Raw genomic sequence first — 22,679 nt, 5'->3', positions numbered from 1 at the left:
ACCTGAGCTGAAGGCAGAGACTTTAACCTACTGAGCCACCCAGGCCCCCCGATTTATTCTTTTCCTACCCCCAAACCCCCATGTTACCTCTCAACTTCCTCATATCAGGGAGATAATATGGTAATTGTGTTTCTCTGATTGACTTATTTCATTAAGCATAATACCCTCTAGTTCCATCCACGTCATTGCTAGTGGCAAGATTTCATTTCTTTTGATGGCTGCATAGTATTCCATTGTGTATATATGTGTGTGTGTATATATATACATATATATATGTATATATATACCACATCTTCTTTATCCACTCATCTGTTGATGGACATCTAGGTTCTTTTCATAGTTTTAATATATTTTTATCATGAACTTTTCTATTGAGATGTAATTCAATACCACTCAATTCACCATTGTAAAGTATACAATGCAGTGGCTGTCAGTATCTTCACAAGGTTATACAACAGTCACCTCTAATTCCAGAATATTTTGTCACCCAAAAAAAAAAAAACTCCTACCTATTAGCAATCATTCCACATTCCCCCTGCCTCCAGCCCCTGGTGACCATAATCTACTTTCTGTCTCTATGAATTTGCCTCTTCTGGTCAGTTCATGTAAATGGAATCCTTTAGTATACACTCTTCTGTGTCTGGCTTCTTTCACTGAGCATATTTTTTTTAAGGTTTTCTCCATTATTGCATTTTTCCATTTTTATGGCTGAATATGTAATATTCCTTTGAATGGATATACCACCTTTTGTTTATCCCTCAGTTCATGGATATTTGGGTTGTTTCCACCTTGGGGCTACTAACCCTTAAAAACGAAGCATCCAGGGATGCCTGGGTGGCTCAGTGGGTTAAAGCCTCTATCTTCAGCTCGGATCATGGTCTCAGGGTCCTGGGATCGAGCCCCGCATTGGGCTCTCTGCTCATCAGGGAGCCTGCTTCCCTGTCTCTCTCTCTGCCTGCCTCTCTGCCTACTTGTAATCTTTGTCTGTCAGATAAATAAATAAAATATTTAAAAAAAAAAAAAGTAGCATCCAGGGGCACCTGGGTGTCTCAGTCTGTTAAGCATCTGCCTTTGGCTCAGGCCATGATCTTGGGGTCCTAGGATGGAGCCCCAGGTCTGCTCTCTGCTCAGCAGGGAGTCTGCTTTCCCTTCTGCCAGCCACTTCCCCTGCTTGTGCTTTCTGCCCCCCACCCCTGCCTGTCAAATCAATCAACCAATTAATCAATCTTAAAAAAAGGTAGCATCTAAGTTGCGATGTGTGGTAAGTGTAAAATATATTCCAGATTTCGAAGACTTGGACAAAAAAAGAATATAAAATACCTCGTTAACACTTTATTAAACTGACTGTATGTTGAAGTCATTATTTTTTTAATCTGTTGGGTTAAATAAATTATACTCTTAAAAAGAAACTGGGCTGCAAACAAGGCGGGGGAGGTGGGAGCTGCAGAGGAGGGGGGCAGCTTCCCATCCCCTGCTCGCCAGGTGTGGTGGCGGACAGGAAGTGAGGAGAGGGGTTGGCTGGGCTTCCCAGCAGCCACTTTGGGTCGCCCTGCCTTGGCCCTGGGGGCAGCTGCAGAGAGGGCAAGTCCAGGCAGGAGATGGTAGATTAATTCCCCCCTGGGAGGGGCCCCGGACCTAGAATTATGGACAAAAGGAGTAATTGCAGTGGCCGATGGCAACAATGGCTTCTCCTGGCATCTTGCCTGGGCTGGGCTACAGAGTTGCTCATGTCCCCACAAGCTCTGGGGCTCCGCTCACTAGCCCAGAAACAAGGGCAGCGACAGGAGAGGCCTCCTTGCTGCTGGCACCCGTCACCGGGCTCATGAGACACCATTGGGAGCCTGATGGCCCTATACTGTCACTATCCTACTGGGTGTCCTTGGGCAAGTCCTTTCCACTCTGGGCCTTGTCAGGTGAGGGGATTGGATTAGATGATCTGGACTGTTTTCCAGCTTTGATATTTAATATAACTTTAATATTATTTAATATTTAACATAATTTAAAATACTTAATATAAATTTAATGTTGTATTAAATATGAATCTTTCATCTTGTAAATGGAAAAGTCCTGAGTCAAACAGATGTGAGATCAGTCCTGGCTTTCTCCTTACCCTTTGTGTAACTTCTCTCCTCCGGGTTTCTCCATCTTTAAAAAACGGAGTCAATAGGAAATAGTTCTCTCACAAAGTTACTGTGAGGTTTAAATCAGATAATGGTGCGGACACTTAGTGCTTACTAGGTACCAAGGACTGTTCTATCTAAATGCTTTGCACAGATGAGGGTATTTAATCTCTCCACGAAACCCTCCAAGGCAGGTTTTATTAGTTCCATTGCCAAGTGTATGCAGCAACAGCGTCGGAGCAAGGGTTTCGAACCCAGACTGTCCGAAGTGCCTTCTGCATCACACTAACCCGCCCCCAGCACAGACAGGAGGCATAATAAATCCTCAGTAGGTGCTAGAAGGGAGAGGGAGACAGCATTCCATGACTGTTGATATACTTTAGTGGAAACACTATTGTGTTCCCCACTGAACAGATAGGGACACCAAGCCCAAAAGGACGAAGTGACGTGTCCTGGGCCACCGCCAGAATGGTGACAGTGCGAAACCCAAGTATCCTGGCTCAGAGCTCCTCTAAGTATTTGAAACTGGAGTGGATCTCAAGTTACACATGCAAATCTGCTGGCAGATCAGTGGCCCCAACCCAGGCTGATCTCAGAATTTATCACTTGGCTGATTAACATCTGAATATCAGGCCAGTGCTTCTGGAAATGCATTTGTCTTCCTCCGTGTATAGTCCCTGAATTGCATCTAGGTAGAATCCTTGGTGGTTAGGTCTTGCATTTAATAAGAATTGTCTGCCCGGGGCACTTCAAAAATCAGTCTTGGCTTCTGAGACTCAGTTCGAGTATATCTGGAGTGTTTGCTGTGGGTAGATCATGTACCAGGCACAGGAGCTACACAGAGATGAAGGAGCTACCTCCCTGCCCTGCCCTCCGGGAGTTCCCAGTTGAATCAGACAGATAAAAGAAAACCCTTGCTCAAGAATAATTGCTTAAAGATGGACAAAATGATAAAAGCCAGTGTTGGTGATGGTGCAGAGAAACAGTCACTCTGATTCCCTGCTGGTGGGAGAGGAACTTGGTACAGTCTTTCTGGGGGACGGTTTTGGTAACAGGTATCAAAAGTCCTAAAATTGTGCCTACCCTTAAAATCCTGCAATTCAGTTTCTTGAGATTGGCCCCAAGGAAATAACTGTGGCTGGCTGCAAAGATTTAGCTATAGTTACGTTAATGCAGCATTGGTTATAATAATGAAATACTGGATGTAACAGGACTATCCGTCCTTGGGAGACTGGTAAATGAGACCAGGTCTTCCACACAAAGGTCTTCACAGAGTAGTTAATACTGGAGAGAGATTCACAGTGTTGCCTAATGGGAGAAAAAAGACAAGGAACAGTGTCCATGGAGGGATGTTGTTTTTCTGGACAGACTGTATTTGCTGTGATAAGAACACAGAATTATTTCAACCCTATATCATAGATAATTTCTTTCTTTCTTTTTTTTAAAGATTTTATTTATTTATTTGACATACAGAAAGAGATCACAAGTAGGCAGAGAGGCAGGCATGGGGTGGGGGGAGCAGGCTCCCCGCTGAGCAGAGAGCCCAATGCGGGGCTTGATCCCAGAATCCTGGGATCATGACCTGAGCTGAAGGCAGAGGCTTAACCCACTGAGCTACCCAGGTGCCCCAACATAGATAATTTCTTTAAATTTTTTTTAAATAAACGTTTTAATATCATAGATGCTGTTTTTAATTTTATTTTACAGTTGGGGAAATGAGGTTTGGACCCTTTAGGAGACTAGCCCACACCTGTACAGCTAGGATTAAAGTGCACCTCAGACAGCCTGTGCATTTAGTCCCGGGGCCGAGGTCTTCCTGTAAGCAGAGAAAGAGGTAGCGAAGAACACAGTGCTTCTCTTCAGATGGAAAATTAATCAGTTATTTATTAAATGTATTATTATTTTATTCTTCATTATATTTTTAAATTTTTTTTTAATTTTTTAAAAATATTTTATTTATTTATTTAACAGAGCGAGAGAGAGATCACAAGTAGGCAGAGAGGCAGGCAGAGAGAGGAGGAAGCAGGTTCCCTGCTGAGCAGAGAGCCCGATGTGGGGCTCGATCCCAGGACGCTGGAATCATGACCTGAGCTGAAGGCAGAGGCTTAACCCTCTAAGCCACCCAGGCACCCCATATTCTTCATTATATTTATCTGCATTTTCACTGCTTTTTTCCCCCCTTTCTCAGCAAGCATGGGTTGCTACTTTATTTCAAATAACACTGGCTTATTGAATCTACAAATCAAAAAAACCAAACGCTTGAAATGTTCAGAGGGTTTTTTTTCCCTGCCATGTTCCACCTGCCAGGGGCTGTTTCAGACTAAAAAGCAGGAAACCTTAAGGTCTGGTCTTCAGAACTACAATAAGGGGAGCCTTATGCCCAGCCAGCCCCTCTCACACAAGATCCCAAAGGGCAAGGTTCCAGCCAAAGGAGTCCAGTCTTCCCACCAGCCCTGGACCTGCAAGGCCTGGGACTCACGTGCAATTCAAAGGAGGGCCCTCGGGTCATTGTGGCCCCATTCCTCATTTCAGAATGAACTAGGAAAGGAGAAGCCCAAAGCAGGTGGCAAGGATTCTTAAAAAAAACCAAAAAAACAAAAAACAAAACACAAGGATTTATGTTTTTCCCAAATCAGCTAGGGATCCCCTAGTGACCCTCCCCGCCCCCACCAGGAACTTAGTTCTTTCTCCTCCCTGAGCTGACCGGCCGCTGTGATAACTGTTCCTGATTCAAACTGTCTGTCACAACTGCTGCTGGAGGGTCCCATCCTGACCGTCCACCTTCTGAGGAAAGGGGGAAGCTGGGAGCAGGCCAAAGAGTTGTTTGAGGCAGGGGGGAGGGCAGAGAGTTGTAATCCTACTGAAAACAGCAAAATGATAGTAATAAACTCAACAAACATTTACTGAGAACTCACCCATGCTGAGAGGTTTACGTGTTTTATCTCATTGAATCCTCCCTCAAAACACCAGGAGATGAGCACTGTTACCACAGCTCTCTTGATGGCGGGAGAACCCAGGCTGAGTGGTAGTGAATAATTTGCCCAAGGTCATGTCATGCAGCCAATAAATGGTGCAGGTGGTTAGGATTCTAAACCCAAGTACTCCTCTTGCTAAGCAGCCCCTTCCGGGAGCCATGGGAGCCCCTAGAGCCTTTATGCCTCTCAGAACACACACGCACACACATATTTTCCATTTCGAAGAAACTGTTTTCACGTCCCTTGGCCAGGGAGATCTCACAACATCTCTTCTGGATTTACGTGATGCCACTTTGGAAATAGTCAAGCTCGACTCCTCGGAGCTCAGGCATCCTGGGTTTGTCTGCTATTGTCCTACATATTTCTGTGACCTTGGGTCTGTTTCCGTGTAAAACGGACACAGACACATCTGCACACAATCACACACTGACCAGAAAGTTGGAAATATACTACGCTTTTGCCTGTAATATAATATAATATAATAAATATAATATAATATAGCTAAACCATTCGCATTTGTTATTCTTTGCCCGTTTTCAGACTTAATGGCTACTCTGTATTTATCTTGTGGGGGATATATATATATATATATATATATATATATATATATATATATATATATATATATTTGTATTCTATGTATGTATACATATAAATATAGATGTATAAATAATGTATATATAATGAAATATGTGAGGAACTTAGCATACAGCCCGACACACAGAAGTTGCTTAATATATGATAGCTATTGTTGTTTTCCTTGATTTTTATGAATCTGGCCTCAACTCAATCTCACCAATGTTAGTTCATTGCTCACTGTGTGCTCTGTTCATTGCTCTAGGGGGAAGCTCACATGCTGTGGGGGAAGCAAAAAGACATGCTCATGAAGAATTCTTCTAGAAGGCAGTCTATGTTAAAGTGATGTGCTGGGGCGCCATGGTCCCAGGGTCCTGGGATCAAGTCCTGCATCCGGCTCCCTGGTCAGTGGGCAGCTTGCTTCTCCCTCTCCCTCTGCTGCCCCTCCGCCTGCTTGTGTGCTCTTCCGCTCACTCTAATAAATAAATATCACCTTCAAAGAAAAAATAAAGGGATGTGCTGCCTGTGTAGACAAAGCACTTTGAGAAAATAATGGACAAGGGAGTAAATTATAGCCAGATTTTTATTTTTAGATGAAATGGACAATACAGGTAAGTGCACAGATCTTAAATGTACAATTTGGTGAATTTTGACAAAAGTATACACTAGTGTAACCATCCCCGGAATCAAGACAGAAACTATTTCTATCCACCCCAAAGCCCTTTTTTCCCTTTCCAGTCAATGCCTACTCTACAAAGGCAACCACAGCTCTGTGTTTTCCATAGTAGAGTAGCTTGATCTGTTCTTGACCTTCATATAAGTAGAAACATTCACAGTGTCCTCTGTTTATGTCTGGCTTCTTCCATTGAACATGGGTGGTAGGTTCTAATCTGGGGACCAGTTTTTCAATCTTCCTTCATTCATTCACACGTACGTGCAGGCATTCATTCACAGCCTCCCAAACTTCTGACCAGTCAGAAAGTCTGTTCACTCATTCACTCAAAAACAATCTGTCTGTGACCAAGGTCTGGTTTGATTATTCTCCATTACTTTCCATCCCTGGCTTTGGTCCTCTGACTAGGAAACTAATAAAAATTGGGTAAAGATGATATGCTGTTATTTCAAATTCTACTCCCCTTCCTCCCACATTCTAGAAAATCCTTGATGTATTCTGGGCATCATAATCAAGTCTTAAGAAAATCTTCATCCCCATCAAGTATATGTTTCTTGAAGACTCTACTCGGCTGACATTGCCTTAGATTATTTTGTGAGATTAGCCCCAAGAAAAAGGAAAGGCTGAAATCAATGAAAGCGAGATTAACTGCAAACTCGGGCGGAAGGCTGGGGTAGAATTTTCGGAAGTGTGTTCTCCAGTAGATCACTGGTTTTTTTCCTGTTGTCACAGGTATGCGGTAGGGACAGGGAAGATGATTATGTGGTTATCACAGTTCCAGAAACCCTGGGTTGAAAAAGCAAACAAAACAGTTTCCTGACTGCTAGCCTTTCCAAGGACTTGACTGCACATTAATTTTGAAGAAGAAGGTCTGGTGTGCAGCTTTGCCCAAATGGTTTGATCCCAGAACCTTTTTTGCCTGGAATGTCTTTGGCATTCCTGTGTTGTCCAGGATGCATCTGTGGGATTCCTTGATGTGACTCTAGAGAATTCCTGAGGGACTGGGGTCCAGCAGGGGTGTGGAGGTGGGGATGGGGCGGCAGAGCCAGGAGCTGTGAAGAAGAGAGAGCTACTGCCTGAGGAAGGTAGGAGGAGAAGGGAGAAAGGAGTGGGCTTGAGCTGAGCCTAATAGTTTCATGGAAGTGGGAAGAGGAAAGAAACTTCCCAGCCAGAAGAGGAACTGGCTTGGACTGGACTGGGGCCTGGAGAGGAAATCCATATTGCAGAATTCCTATGGAAATGTTCTCTTCACGACTGGCTGCATTGGGATGCTGCATTTGCTGGACAGAAGGAAAAGGAGGGAAGAGTTCATGGTTACCGGCCATTGGTCATGACAATGATTGGGAAACCGAGTCCCCCATAACAAGCTCTACTGCTAGAACTGGCCTCTTTCCCACAGACAAGGACGGAGAGGCTGAGCTCTGCCCTTCCCAGGACCGGCTCAGACAAGTTACCTATACTCCCTGCGAGGCAGTGGTCCTAGCTGTCGGACTAGAAGATGATCAGGTGGTCCTTCCAGAAGAGTCTGAGATGCTATGACAGATGGGCAGACCTGGGTCTCATCACCGTCAAGGCACGGCTTCACCAACAAGGCTTCCAGCATGTTTGTACACCAGATTGTGGCTGCCAGATGTTCTGGAGTAATTCCAGCCCAGGTTCAAGTCCCAGCTCCACCGTTCACCTTGAGCAAATCACTTTCCTTCTCTGCGCCTCAGTTTCCCCACCTGAAAAATAAAAATCGTCATATTTTTCCCTCACGGTGAAATCAGTAATTTTTAAAAAAATAATAAGATAATGGGTATAAAAGATTTGGCATGCATTGAGCACCAAGGGCTTCGTAAAAAGCACCTCTGTTTGTCACCACCAATAAATTCCTCCAAAGCCCATTGTCTCTGTAAAAGGAAATTTGTTACGTTAAAATGGTTAAGGGATGTTTTACTGTAGGGGGGAAAACTGGTAGAACTAGTTGAAACCAAATGCTTTTTATTTTCTGTAAATCCCACCAATCTCATCCCCCTGGGGTCAAACAGGACATAAGAATAACTCAGTGGGACTCTGCACTAACGGACACTCCTGTGGGGAAGGGCTCTCATTCCTGGGGATGCCAGACGCCTCCTCTATCCCCAGATTTGTCCCCCTGCTGGGGGTGACTCAGACTGCTTGAGAGGCCAGGGGGTGGGGTATGGGGCGATGTCAGAGGTCACTACACCAAAAAAAAAAAAAAAAAAAAAAAAAAAGAGAGAGAGAGAGAGAGAGAAAGAAAAAAGAAAAAAAAAAATAACCCCAAACCTTCCATTTCCCTGGAGGGGCCTATTTTATAACAGATCACTATACCCCCAGGCTCCAGGGGAAGCATCCCTCCCTTGTCATAAACTAATCCATTCTGAGGAAGTGAAGAGTGACTGTAGCCCTGTAGCCAGAGGCGCAGAGAGTAACATTCTGGGGTGTGATGTTTGAGGTTGGCCCTTCATTGTAATGCAGGCTTCGCTTCCTAACCCCTTGCCTTCCCTGGGGTCTCAAGGTGGCTCCAGAAAGCCTCTTGGAGTCTTGCAAACAGCTCCTGGGTTGAGACGTTTCAGCCTACTGGCTGCTGGATGGGGAGGTGGGGGATGGGGGACATCTGAAGATGGTGCCAAGGTGTTGGGGCTTGTGAAATGTGATTCTGGCAGATAAGGACATCTGGTACTAATTCTTTCTACCACTCTGTTTTCTTTTGGGGGAGGCACCTTCAAAATCACAGATCACAAATCTTAGCTAAAAAAAAAAACTTGAATGAATAAGGGTGTCTGGGTGGCTCAGGCCTTAAGTTTATTTTGTAAAAATAAGATTATAGTCTGTTTTATAACCTGTTCCTTTATTTAAGAAATTATAAACACATTCCTGTCAGGCATATTTAATTCATCATTTTTAAAAAAGATTTTATTTATTGTATTTATTGGGGTGCCTGGATGGCTCAGTCATTACGCGTCTGCTTTCAGGTCATGATCCCAGCGTCTTGGGATGGAGCCCCGCATCGGGCTCCCTGCTTGGCGGGAAGCCTGCTTCTCCCTCTCCCACTCCCTCTGCTGTGTTTCCTCTCTCACTGGGTCTCTCTCTGTCAAATAAATAAATAAAACCTTAAAAAATAAATAAATAAAAAGAACTTGAATGACCTTCAAACCCAAACTTTTCATCTCACAGTTGAAGAAATTGGTTCAGAGAAGGGATTTAACTTGCCTAAGGTCAACATAGCCAATGAGCTGCAGACCTCTGACTTGACCTCTTGACTGGTCCAGTGCTCTCTCTCCACTGCTTAACAACAGTATTGGTGACAGCCACATATCAGGCACTGTATTAAGTGCTTCACATGCATTTAATCCCCACAATCGATTATCCTATGGAGTCAATACTACTACTGTTGCCATTTTACAGATGGAAAAACAGATGCAGAGAAACAAGTTAGGAAGCTCCGAGCCACAGCCAGCAAAAGCAGAGTCAGGTTTTGAAGCCAGGCCTGGCTAGAGACCGGGAGCTTGGAATCATTAACACTGAACTATCTAAGGCACAGTAAGTCTTTAAGTTGAGGACCTTAACTTCCCCCAAACCTCCTCACAGGGTTCCAGGGGCCTAGAGATTGGACAAGAGAGAAACAAAAGGGTCCCAAACGTGTCCTGTCCAGATGGGGCCGAGCGAAAGTTGTCAGTTATCCAAGGGCAGCCCAGTGAAATACTGCGGCCCTATACTGGGTCATCAATCAATTCGGAGGTCCCTGATGGTTCTGAATATAGTCAAACAGCCAAAGTCACTGGCTGGAGAGTCAGGTCCCTGTCATCTGCCTACTGAGTCTCTTCCTCCTGGAGGTGTCCTCAGGGTCCATTAATGGGTAATCCTGGGGATGTCTGCTCCTGCCCGAGGAGGGCGTCAATGACAGAGCTCATTGTGAAAGGGGAGGGGGTTGAGGTTGTGGCATCTCTTAAGGGACAGCCATCAAGTCATGACTCAGATTTCGGCAGTCTGGGCAGAGAGAACACTCACGCTCACATCCCCTCTGAGGAGGAGGAGCCTGGTGACTAACGTCCATCCCTGGGTGAATCTGCCCTGGGCTGAGAGCTGTGGGGGCCAGAGCAGAAGAAGAGACAAGACAAGGAACTCACTGTTTCCCTGGGAGGCAAGATGAGCCATCCGTAATGACAGCAACAACAGCTGACATTACCAGGACTTGGTGCACGAGAGCGATGCGAAATGCTTCACATGCGTGAAATCATTTAACTCCCTCCAAGGCAGGAGCTGTGCCTACTTTCAAGATGAAGAAATTGAGGCTTAGAGGGATCAAAGAAATTGCCCAAGGTCACATAAGTAGGAAATGGTGGAGTCAAGATTTGAACCCAAGTAGTTTGGTTCCAGAATCCAAGATCTTAGCTAGAGGGGCCCTACTGTGTGTGGGCATGCGCGTGTTCTTGTTTGGGGCTGGTACTCTGGGTGCAGATTCTACATCACGCTGAGGAGGAGGGAAGGGGAAGGGGGGAGGGGAAGACTGGAGGTGCAGGTGCTGATGAGTGAAGCTCTTTTCAGTTGAGAATCCCAGCCCCCCTCATCCTAGGGTTGTAGGACCCCGTCAAGTTCCCTGACCTCTTCATGCCTCGATTCCACATCTATAAGCTAGAGGTGGTGATTGGATCTAAATCTTTGGGCAGTTGTAAGGACTGAGTGAAATAGGGCAGGAAAAGTGTTTATCACAGTCCGGCATATACTTAAGTGCTCAAAAACGAAGAGCTTCCATAATTTTTAATTATTAAATACACCCTCATATTCCTTAAATGAATAATGCACACATCTAGATGGCGGGTCCTGAGGTGGAGGAGCTCCCAGAACAATTGGAAAATGGAAGGAGAGGGTGACAGAACCAAATCGATGGACGGAGTCTGGAAGGAAAGCCAGCCGCCGTGGGCAGGGGCCCTGGCAGGGCGCGCAGACTGTCCTGAGCACAGGCGGGAATGGTGAGCAGGGGCATGAGGGAGTGGCGAACCATGACGGCCTCTGAGTAGCGGCCTTCTTGAGGGCACACAGTAGGCCACAGAAGCTCTTCCCCTTCCCACTCCCCAATGTTGACCACCTGCCACCAAACTGAGGGCCTTAAAAATCTTCAGGGCAGACCAGCCATGGATTCAGAAAAATCCAAACTCAATGTCTGAGGTCCAAGGTCGAGCACTTAATGTGGCACTACACGGTCGAGGAGACCCCAACATATCTCTCCCCAACCCCTTCTCCAGTGAGATCAGATCTCAGCAAACACCAGGGGCAGAGCTTGAAGAGAACCTGTAAAGACATAGCAACAACGAACATTATGGGTTGGTTTATCCTGCCTACTTGACCCTCTGGGAGCTGGAGCAGGCCCCATCACACCCCCACCCCGCTCTGACCTAGGAATGCATCACTGACCCCAGATACTCCTGTTCATCATGGGGCTCTCTGTGTCCCAGCCAGGCCTTGGACATTTTCCTTGTCATTCCACAAGGAAACCCTCCCCTGAACCCTCCAAGCCCCCACTCTGACCCCTGCAGATAGATGGGGGGGGGGGAGAATACGTTTTAGCCATGGGGTTAGTGGGGATTAACAGGTGTTTCTCAGAAAAGCTCTTTAAATTTGGAAGGGTGCAGTATCTTGTTTAATGGCCCTTTTAGGGTGCAGGCTCGGGATGGCCTGCAATGGGGGTGGATCCAGGTCCATGGAAAGAGTGGGCCCCCAAGTCTGGGCCAGCTGGGTTCTGTTCTTTCCAGTGGGCCCTCACCTTTTAGGGTGGAGGCTGCTTTCCCTGACTGCCTTCTGCTCTGACCAGTTCCTGGCAACACAGAGTCTCCAGACAGTGCTTTGGCTACTTCCTCCTTCCCAGCTTAGGGACAAGCCCTCTCTGATTTGTTACTTTTTAATAACTGTAGTTTCTTTCTTTCTTTTATTAACGGAAAACATAATGCCCACAGATAAACCAAAAGAATAAAATATAAATGACCCCTGATCCCATTCTCTCTGTTGTGTAGCTTTCCTATTCTTTCTATTCATGTAAGTAGATTTTTAAAAAAAGATTTTAATTTACAGACAGATCACAAGTAAGCAGAGAGACAGGCGGCGGGGTAGGCAGGTGGGGGGAAGCAGGCTCCCTGCTGAGCAGAGCCCGATGCAGGGCTCAATCCCCGGACCCTGAGATCATGACCTGAGCCAAAGGCAGAGAGGCTTAACCCACTGAGCCACGCAGGTGCCCCAATATAAATGGATTTTAAAAACAAGAATGGATTAGGGGTGCCTGGGTGGCTCTGTCAGCTTAGCATCCGACACTTGATCTCAGCTCAGGTCTCAGTGTTGGGGTCGTGAGTTCAAGGCTCCATGTTGGTTTTGGACCCTGTATTAAAAAAAGGGGGGGTGGATTAATTTAGTAAAAGCAGAGTTTGAGACTCAAAACTCAAAATGAGGAACTCAGACCCAGCTTCAAGACCCAGAAGCTCCCTGGAATGACCCTGGGTAAGCTGCATCATGAATGGGCTTCCCTCCTCTCATTTGTAAAAGGATAACAGCAGCTACCTCATAGGGTTGGTGTGATGATTAAATGAGATTAAACAGTTAAGCCCAGGCCATATTGTAAGGACTCATAAACGCTAACAACTGTGCTGTAAACTCAGTAAATAACTTGCAACGCACTAAGGGGCTTTCTGCAACACCGCAAAAACTGTGGCTCAGCGTGCCATTCTAATGGGGTATCTTACTTATTTCACTGAGCTTCTGTCGAAGAGCATTTATATTAATTCTCATTTTTCAGGATTATAAAAAATGCTCTGATGCATATCCTCACAGATAACTCTTTACACAGAGATTGCTTGCTTAGGCTAAATTCCTATGAGTGAAATTGCTAGATCAAAGATGAGCTAAAATCTAAAGCCCACGTTTGGACTGATTCACCCTCCCTCCAGCAAGAAGGGAGCCCGTCTTCCCTCACCCTTGCCAACACTGGGGTTTGGCATTTTCTTTCATCTTTATCAACTTGGTAAATGGGGAAAAACAAAACAAAACAAAACAAAACAAAAAACCCTTGCTTGTTTGTATCCAGGTAATCAGAGACTTTCTCTTAGTTTTTTTAAGAGATGCTTTGAGGACCACTCCAGACCCTACAATGACTTTTCCTGTCCAAAGCACTTCTAGGAAGGCATATAGGTCATGTTAGTGGCAGAATTGTGATAAAAATCACAAGCACAGAACACAAAAGGATCTGGATGCTGCCCATCCCGATCCTCCACAAGCACAACTTCCAGGTCCTTCCAGGCTTTTAAATTTGGGCTATATTCTCTGCGTAGGGTGTGGGGCCTATCCCTCTACTTAAGCCCAGTGATGGGACAGTGAGGAATATTGTGATGGAATGTTCATGGAGCTTTAGGTGCAGGCCCAGAATCATGCATTTGGGACCCATTAGGATTGGTATCTAGGTTGATGCTTTATCCAAAATCTGAGGTTCCAATCCGAACTCCTTTGCTTAAGTAGGGATGCTTTCTCAAACATTGAGTACAAATAGGGCCCAAAACATATCACCCTCTGACTACCCCCATCCACTGTGGCTCACCAGAGGAGGTAAAGCATAGGAAAACATGTTCTCAACTGAAAAGAGCTTCACTCATCAAACAGGCTGTTAACAGAGGTGGGGTGCCGAGTGATGGGAACTAAGCTGGGATGTGTGTTGAGGCTGGAAATAGGAAGCAACTGAGGAGGACCCCTTTCTAAGCCGGGTGCTCACCTATAAACATGGCTTTATTGGGTACCTATGGTTTACTTGCCATTGGCTTTTCCCTGAAATCTTATTGAACTTAATCCTCAAGTCAACCCTGTCGAGGGATGATGGGAAAACTGAAACTTCCAGAAGGGAGTCACTGGTCCAAAGGTATATGCTACTAGAAAGGAGAATAGCAATTCAAACTTTGGAAGTCTTCTCTGGGAAGTGGTGACAGAAGGCAACAGCTGATATGGCCACAATGTCAACGATCTTGTGTGAATTATACACGTTCATCCACTTTTCATTTATTCAACAAATATTTATTGAACACTCATGTTGAGACCTGGGACAGATGCCCTGTAAAGTTTAGTTTGTTCGGTGTGGTTTCCGCAGTCCAGAAGATTAGAGATGCTTCCTACCTTACAAATCCTATCAGCCGATCGATCTGCTTTCCTTCCTTTCTTCCCTCCTTCCCTTTCCCCTTCCCCCTGCCCCTCCATCCAAGGCTTTTATCCAAAAAGGCCCTTAGGAGGCTTTACGGTCAGGCAGACCTTGGTCTGATTCTGTCACCAAGGAGACAGCCAGGTGACCTTAGCTGAGTTACCTCACCTTTCGGAGCCGGTTCTTCTTCTGGAAAATGGGGAGCTCAGAATGACAGGACATGCACAGAAAGCACCTTGAGGTGCTCCTGACCCAGGCAGCGACAACAGCACGCACTAAGGACCTTATCTCCTTCAGTCCTCACAGTGATCACTTCAGTGAGGAGGAAACTCAGGTAACAAGGAAGAGAGCTGCTCATCCAAGGTCTGGGGTGTTGACTGCAGAGCTGATATCCTTTAGCAACTTGGCAATACTCCAGGAGCCAAGTCTGTCTGGGGTAGATTAGGTCACCGAATTTGACAGGCAGGAATGGGATAAAGCATCTTAGGCAAGTATCATGGGATGGGTGCTCAAGAAATGATGATAATTTGATAAATGATAATAAATTGAATGAAAGCAAGATTAGGGCTGATTCCTGAGCTCCCTGCTAAGAGCTGTGACTTGGGCAGCCCCCATTCTCCATTCACACACTTCACAGGGAAGCTTCAAGCAAGGACTCTGAATCTCTACTAGCTCTATTTCTACCTTCGCTCCTGAAAGAGTGGGGACACAAGGACCACCTAGTGGGCATTAAAACTGGGGTTTTGTAGGGGCACCTGGCCGGCTCAGTGGGTTAAGCCTTTGCCTTCAGCTCAGGTCATGATCTCAGGGTCCTGGGATTGAGCCCCACATTGGGCTCTCTGCTCAGCGGGGAGCTTGGTTCCTCCTCTCTCTCTCTCTCTGCATGCCTCTCTGCCTACTTGTGATCTCTGTCAAATAAATAAATAAAATCTTTAAAAAATAATAAAACTGGGTTTTTTTAGAATGCCTGGTGGACTCAGTCAGTAGGGTCTGTGACCCTACATCTCAGGGTCGTGAGTTCAAGCTCCACATTGGGTGTAGCGATTACTTTAAAAAATAAAAATATTAAAAACAAAACAAAACTGGGTTTTTTTGTATAGCATTTCTAATTAGCAGTGCAAGATCAGTGTAGAAACTTGGCAGGGGAGAGGTAAAAAATTAAAATTCTGTTGTTTCAGCACCTACAGAGAAGTACTGTTAACATCTGGGAATTTGCCCTTTGAATATTTTTACATAGGTCAACAGATTTTTCATTAAGTTTTGGGTATCCATGAAGTCTTAATGTGTTAGGAAAAAAAAAAAGACTTAAGCAGTGCCATCATGTCCAATAGCACAAGTCCTGTACTGTACAATGGCAGTGTGATTGTGCAGTGCACAACCTCTGCAGACAAACGAAACAGCCCTTGCTCTTAGCACATGGTTAATTCAGTAGTCCTAACCTTTACTCCTCCTTAACATGCCAAGAGTGTAACACTCTTTTTGGAGATAATCCTGGAAAAGAAAAGGAGAGATGAAGGACCATGCCATCTTCCAGAGGGAGCAGATCATGTGTTGGGAAGAGGGGCATTTCTATTCCAGAAGTAATCTAGAAAAAGGAACCTAGATGATCTGATATGCAGCTCCCCCCTTACAGTGATCCATTAATCTTGTCCCAGGTGGAAGGAAACTGAGTTCCTGAGAGAAATTTACCCAGTCATAGAGCTAGAAAGTGGTTGGTGTCAGGCAAAACTTGAACCTAGGACAATCCCTGACTTCATCTAGTTCTACAAGAATGGAGGCAGAAAGATGTAGGTTCAGATCTCAACTCTTTTACTTACTAGCTTTTCACTTTTGAGATGTCAGCTCTGAGTCAGTTTCTTCACCTGTAAAATGAGGGAAGAGCTTCCTCATGAGGTTAATGTGAAAATTAAATGAGAAAAAAAGGTCTTTCCAAACAACGATGGAATGCTACGTGCCAGGCACGGCCCAGTGCACCTCACACACACCATCTCATTTCATCCTCGCGTGATCCTTGCTCTACAGCTGAGGAAACGGAGGTGCAGAAAGTCTAAGTCATTTGCCCAACATGCTATTTTGGGCCAGAATGTGAACCCGGATCTGCCAGACTTGGACCAACACTACCAGCTAACACAGATAACTCTAAGCAGTGTTTCCCACATATGAAGAGCAAAATAACAGCCACCATTGTTTACAATTGCTATCGTGCATATACAATTATTATGTCACATGTGATCAGTTGGTCTCTGTTTTCACCCTCCTCAGCCAAAATTTCCAAGAATTGGGCCGATCCAAAGAGCGGAAGAGACGGCAGCCCAGCCTAGCCCTGGGCCATGCCCATACTACATAGGAAGATAAAGGGGGTGGGTGCAAAGCTGGCCTAGTGTCTCTCTCAAACCCTGGCATCTCTCATTCATTTAAGGAAGGGGGACAGTCCATGCTTCACAACTGGGAGCCATGCTCCCAGCCATGCTCCTGCTTAGGGGTCTGGCAACCTTGTCAATAGTCCCCTGGTTTCCCTATTTATCCTAGAGCACTAATCCCTCCATCCCGTCCAGGGTGCCTTCCTGTGTTTGGAGACATGGGACCCTTCTGCCCCATGATTTGGGCCTCTGCTAATCTCTGCAGATGGGTGCAGGTGATTAAAGAGGCAAAACTCAGAAGCAGAGAGAGAGAGAAGACCCATTTAAAAAAGCCCAGCGAGCACAGACACGCCGCCTGGAATCCCAGCCTCCATCTGAGCCCAGCCAACATGAGTCACCTCCACAGCCCTTTACCTGTGAGTTGCAACACAGCTGACAGAAACTCCCAGCCTCCCAGGAGGTGGGCAGACACGTGTGCCATCCGTGGGGCCGCAGTGAGCTCTGCAGTTACAGCTGGCACCCAGTGGCTCTCCTGCCACCAATAACATCTGTGAAGTGGTTGGACACCAGGCTCTGCTCTTGGATCAAATCCCAGCCCTAGCTCTACCACTTCTAAGCTCTGCGGCTTGAATGACTCACTTACTCACTTTGTACCCCAGTTTCCTTGGCTCTAAAACAAGGATCACCACAGTGCCTATCTCATAGGGTCGCTGGGAGGAGTACATGAGACACTGCGAGTCGAGGCGCGGCACGATGCCTGCTACCCGGTGCACTGAGCACCGGCTGTCTGCCAGACACTGTAGTCGGCACTGGAGATTCACCGGCGGGCAGGACAGACAAGGTCTTTACTCTTATGGAGTTTACATTCCAAGAGAAGGGGAGACAGACAATGAACAATTAGGAAAATATCAGAAAGTTTTAAGAGCTTTGCAGAGAACCCAGTGAAGTGGTGTGATACAGTGACTGAGTGTTTACTTTAACAAGGGCTGCTGGGAAGCCCTGCTCTGAGCTGGTGGCTTTATTAGCAATTACTACTACTATTTACTGTTACTTGTCAGGGCCCCCTTGGCTGCCACACACACAGAGCCTCCAGTGAGAAGCCAACCTCTGACAGTTCTCAAACCCTTCTCCATAGGCTTACCCACCCCCACCTCGCCCGCCAAGAGGGCTCTCCTGTGGATTCTGACTTTACTCTGAAAACCTCCATCGTATTGGCAGGAGTGGCTGAAACCTCACCCTTCCCTGAGAGAGAAAGGAGTGGGCCAAGGTGAGGCTCCCAGGAAGACAGAGCAAAGAGATAATTTGCTAAAAGGGAAGAAGGGGTGGGCAGAGAACAGAAAGAGAGAGGGAAAAAAACAGATACCAAGATCTCTGGCTTAGATTTAATTTCAAATTAATCCTGATGGAAGCTCTAAAAACAGCTCTAGCATTCTCCTACTTGTGTTTGTGGATCTTTTAGGTTTACCAACCTTGTTCTTTACAGAGGCAGCTCACAGCAATTATTCTATAATTTCTTAGTCTGACAGGTATCTGATTCTCCTGCGTTTCCAATGAAGAAGAAAGCATTTATTAGAGGGTGAAATGGCCAGCTAGCTAAAGCTTTGGAGGTGGCCGGCTTCAACCCCTCCATCCCTTCTGTGCTGACCACAGGCATTTGGTTTGCTCATATCTCATTCAGATCTGTATCACACCAAATAAAGGGCTGCCTCCCACCCTACCCCCAGCTGCCCCCCTGCCACCACCACCACACACACACACACACACACACACACACACATACACACTCCAGATTATAGACTCTTCCAGAACAGTGATCCTTGGGGCTTCTGGGTGGCTCAGGTCATGATCCCAGGGTCCTGGGATCGAGCCCCGCATTGGGCTCTCTGCTCAGCGGGAAGCGTGCTTCCCCCTCTCTCTCTGCCTGCCTCTCTGCCTATTTGTGATCTCTGTCTGTCAAATAAATAAATTAAACAAACAAACAATCAAACAAAAACCAGTGATCCCTGTCTTCTTGGCCTCTGTCTCCTCCAAACCCAGAAAAAGGCCTGGCACCCAACAGGTGCCCCATAAATGTCTGCTGAATTGAGGCCGCTCACAGCCAGTCAGTGGAGATGACTGAACGGACAGCCAGACTCAGAGATGACTGAAGATTCAGATCTGGGCTCGGATGCTCACTAGCTTTGCCCTTGGGCAAATAAATTGACCTCTCCAGCCCCCATTTCCTCACCTGTAAGGTGTGTTGGGAAGGAAGGGGTGCAGTAATATCCACTACAGTGGGTTACTGTGAGAATCCAAGAACTCACTTGAATAACTGTAAAACATTATTCAGAAAGAAGCTATTAGTATCTAAGGGGAAAGCTCTGAAAAAGAGGATGAACGCTTACACAGAGACAACTGTCCCCCCTGGCCAGGGGTGGGGGGGCGGAAGGGTTGGGGGATCTCTTCTCTCCTTTGACGATTCCCCAGTGGCTGTGAAGTAGTTGATGGTGGATAGAAAAAGGGCCAACAAAATTTGGCGGGGTGGGGGTGGTATTCCTGAGTATCCGGGATACTAACTAGAAACAGAAATCGAGATTTCCTTTAGCCAAGTATCTGTCTCTGTACTTTTCCTCTAGCTATCATCTCTCCAACATTTTTTTCCACCCTCCCCGCTCCCTGATCTCCTCCTCCCACCCCCTCACCTAGGAAGGAATTGGCCAGCTCCACCCAGCCGGCCCCCTTGGCTCCACCCCCAACTCGGCAGGCCAAGAGTTAACAGCTGCACCTGTTGAGGCATACCTGCTGTCGCCGGCACCTGTACCCATAGCCAATCAGCACCAGCGCTGCCGGGAACCTACCTGTCAGCAAAATCCGGACACTCAAACCTCAACATAAATCAAACACTTCCCTGGGCAGGGAATGTCTATGTCAGGCAAGAATTAAGAGACAAGCGGTCAGTCAGCAAAGCCTCGGTGCTGGTGCGCGTCTTCGTCTTGGAGCCTGGGAACCTGGGAGCCTGGGAGCAAGAAGATGTCGAATGAACTTGAGTGAGTAAACATTGGTGGATGCCTGGTGCTTTCTGAGCGTGGAGGCTCCATGGGGTTCCCAAAAGGGGGAAGCACAGGGAGGCCGGCGCCAGGATTCACAGAGCAATTTGTAAGGGTAAATGAATGGGCTGACGATTTCACTTTGGCGTGCTGAGGCAAGCCCTATCTCAAGCTAGAGGTGAATGTTTCCCTGGGAAAATAGGTTGGTATTTTTTTTTTCCCCCTCTGTCTGCTGAGCAGTTTCGAGCCAGGTAGGGAAACACGGGACTGAAACTGTGAAGGCTTTCGGCACCACTTTCTGATACTGTGAAGGGACTTGGAAATCAGAGACCGCCCCAATCCCATCTAGGCTTTCTATCTTCTTGCCAAAAGGAACTTCTTTGAGGTCGTTCTAAGAGCTGTCTTAGGCAGAGAGTTGGGTTTCTCTAAAGGGACTTGTTTGTTGGGTTGGAACAGTCCCAAGTGGGAAGGTTAGAGTGGTGTTTAAACATATGCCCTCTGTAGTCAGCCTGACCTAAGTTCAAACCAAGACTCTGCTCCTTTTGGGGCATGTGATCTTGGACAAGTCACTCAACTTACTGGAGCTTCACCTTCCTCATCCAGAAAATGGGTACAAGAATGCTTTGTAGGAATCCTGAGAGAGTTAAGTGTGATAAAAGCTGTAAAATGCTAGGCACAGAGCCAAGGTCTGAAGATGCATTAATAAAATGAGGTTGATTTTATTCAGAGGCAGTTCTAAGGCTGGAGAAGCTGAGATGTGGTTTTCAGTGAGGTCATCTTTATTGCCTGGCAGGATGCAGGTGCCTTCATTCCTATATCTGGGATTTAGACTCTCCACTGGCTGATGCTGACTTTCACCACAGACCCCCTGATTTGGGTTCAGACCTCAGAGAAGGTGGGATAAGGTTGGGATTCTGGGCTGCTTTAGCTTGGGCTCAGTGAGTTGGGAGAAGCCAAACTTCTAAAACACAGACTCTTCTCCTCTTGCCATGCTCAGAGGTGTGTGGGCAGAGACAAGGGTTCAACGATCTTTTTTTCTAGCTATTCTTCAATAGGTTGTTTTAAGAACATGAGACCTAGGATGCCTGGGTGGCTCAGTGGGTTAAGCATCTGCCTTCCGCTCAGGTCATGATCCCAGGGTCCTGGGATGGAGTCCCACATCAGGCTCCTTGCTCGGCGGGGAGCCTGCTTCTCCTTCTGCCTGCTGCTCCCCGTTTCTGCTCTGACAAATAAAATGAATAAAATCGTTAAAAACAAACAAATAAACAACAAAAATGTGAGACCGGAGGGGGCTGTTGGTGGATCCTAACTGCAGACAGTGTTCCATGATACCAGCTAGTTCTTGAGTTCTGGGTTAGCCGACTATGTTCATAGTATGATCACTGGGCATTAGATTTCTCTTGAACAAATTCCCTGGGGTTGACAATGTGTTGACAACTAGAATAAGAGCAGGGGCACTGGAGGCAACAAGTAGCTTGAAGCCCCGACTCTGCCACTAATGAGTTGTGTGACCTTGGGGAAGTCACTTCACCTGAGTCCAGTTTCCTCACTTGTAGGTTGTGGGCCATAGTGCTACCCACTTCATGGAGTTGTTGGGGGATCCGACCACTTTAGAAAAGTGATTGGTTTAAAGCCTGGTAGGGAGCAAGCTAATAATACCCTTGTTACTTCATACAGAAATAACCAGTGAGCATTTCTGAACCTCTTGCTTTCTATTTTTCCACACTCTGAAAACAGACAAAAATCTTAGGATGTGTCTTCATCCCGCTTCGATTCGTTGGTTAAAACTGCAGAGGCTACAGACAGAATGTTTTCTTTGGTGGCCCTCAAGGGGTAAGCGTCCTGAAGCTGGGTTACTCCAACAGAAAGCTTCCTGAGTTTCTCCTCCTTAATGATTTGGGTTTTGAAGTCAGATCCGCTGACAGCTGAGGCTCTCCGTTTGGGGTGGGGTGAGGGGAACCTGTCCCCGCAGCGTAATTGCAGGCAGACTCTGAAGCCACCATTTGAGATTACAATGACAGAGCCTCAGGGCCTGGGGGCTCAGCTACCCTTACGGATAAGTGGGGGGTGGGGGGAACAAGTGCTTGGCTTGCAAGTTTTGAGCTGCTCCTGTTGGTGTTGCTGTGGCCACTGTCTTGGCTGTCGAATTCCCCCCACAGTGCCGAGTGAAGTGGGTTGGTCCCTGCGTCCATCTTGAGCTCCGACAGAATGATGAAATCTTGCTAGTCCTTCGTGTGGTGGGAAATGCCAGGCTTGCACAGGGCTAAATTCTGCCATTTAGCAACCCCAGGGTCTGGTGAATTTATTTCTCCTCCCTGGTCCTCACTTTCTTCCTCTGTCCAATAGGGGATATGCACACCTACCTGGCAGGGGAAACAGTGTGCTCCCACTGTGGGCCACCCGGCCCCGGGGCTGGAGCTCCTTAAGGATCCCTATGCCTGGGGAGGAAGGTGGCCCTTCGATGGCCCGGTCTTGGGGTGCATGACGGCGGCGTCAGAACCCAGCTAAAGGCAGCTGGCGGGTGGAGCGCTCTGCCTTTCATGTGGCTGGGCCCAGCGCCTGCCGGGTGCGTCTGCCAGCCTCCGGGCCAACGCAGCACGCCTTGGCTGCCGCCAGCCAGCACCGTCGGCTGCCCCGGGGCTGGAGACGCCCGCAAGGGATCCTGGGCGGGCGCCGGAAGTCGCTCTAGTCCCGTGTGGCTGTCTTCTCGCGGGAAAACAAGCCGCGCCTGCGCGCTGGCTTCAAGAGTCTCTTGGGGGCGACGTGCTGGCACACCGGG

The 22,679-nt window shown here is 46.9% G+C and overlaps 1 protein-coding gene and 1 long non-coding RNA gene across 4 annotated transcripts in view; one reads left to right on the top strand and one right to left on the bottom strand.

Moving 5' to 3' along the window:
• Nucleotides 1-6,242: 6,242 nt before the first annotated feature.
• Nucleotides 6,243-22,562, bottom strand: LOC116567656. Of its 3 annotated transcripts, XR_004276287.1 has the most exons (5): nucleotides 22,264-22,562; nucleotides 19,712-19,869; nucleotides 19,102-19,185; nucleotides 18,344-18,413; nucleotides 15,423-16,376 (listed from the first exon to the last, which is right to left on the bottom strand). It is a non-coding gene; the product is annotated as an uncharacterized LOC116567656 (long non-coding RNA). The 3 variants fall into 3 exon arrangements; XR_004276288.1 differs by lacking the exons at nucleotides 15,423-16,376; nucleotides 18,344-18,413 and adding an exon at nucleotides 6,243-8,068; XR_004276286.1 differs by lacking the exons at nucleotides 15,423-16,376; nucleotides 18,344-18,413; nucleotides 19,102-19,185 and adding an exon at nucleotides 6,243-8,068.
• GRHL3 (grainyhead like transcription factor 3) overlaps nucleotides 19,819-22,679 on the top strand; it is a 34,363-nt gene continuing 31,502 nt past the window's right edge. The window contains exon 1 of the mRNA XM_032302869.1: nucleotides 19,819-19,900. Coding sequence (XP_032158760.1) covers nucleotides 19,884-19,900 — 17 coding nt within the window. The 5' untranslated portion in view covers nucleotides 19,819-19,883. The remainder of the gene's footprint in view (nucleotides 19,901-22,679) is intronic.

This window comes from Mustela erminea, chromosome 10, assembly GCF_009829155.1.
Source record: "Mustela erminea isolate mMusErm1 chromosome 10, mMusErm1.Pri, whole genome shotgun sequence".
NCBI classification, from domain to species: Eukaryota; Metazoa; Chordata; class Mammalia; order Carnivora; family Mustelidae; genus Mustela; species Mustela erminea.
Note: the sequence above shows the minus strand (reverse complement) of the source record. Positions and strands in the feature narration are given on the sequence as shown.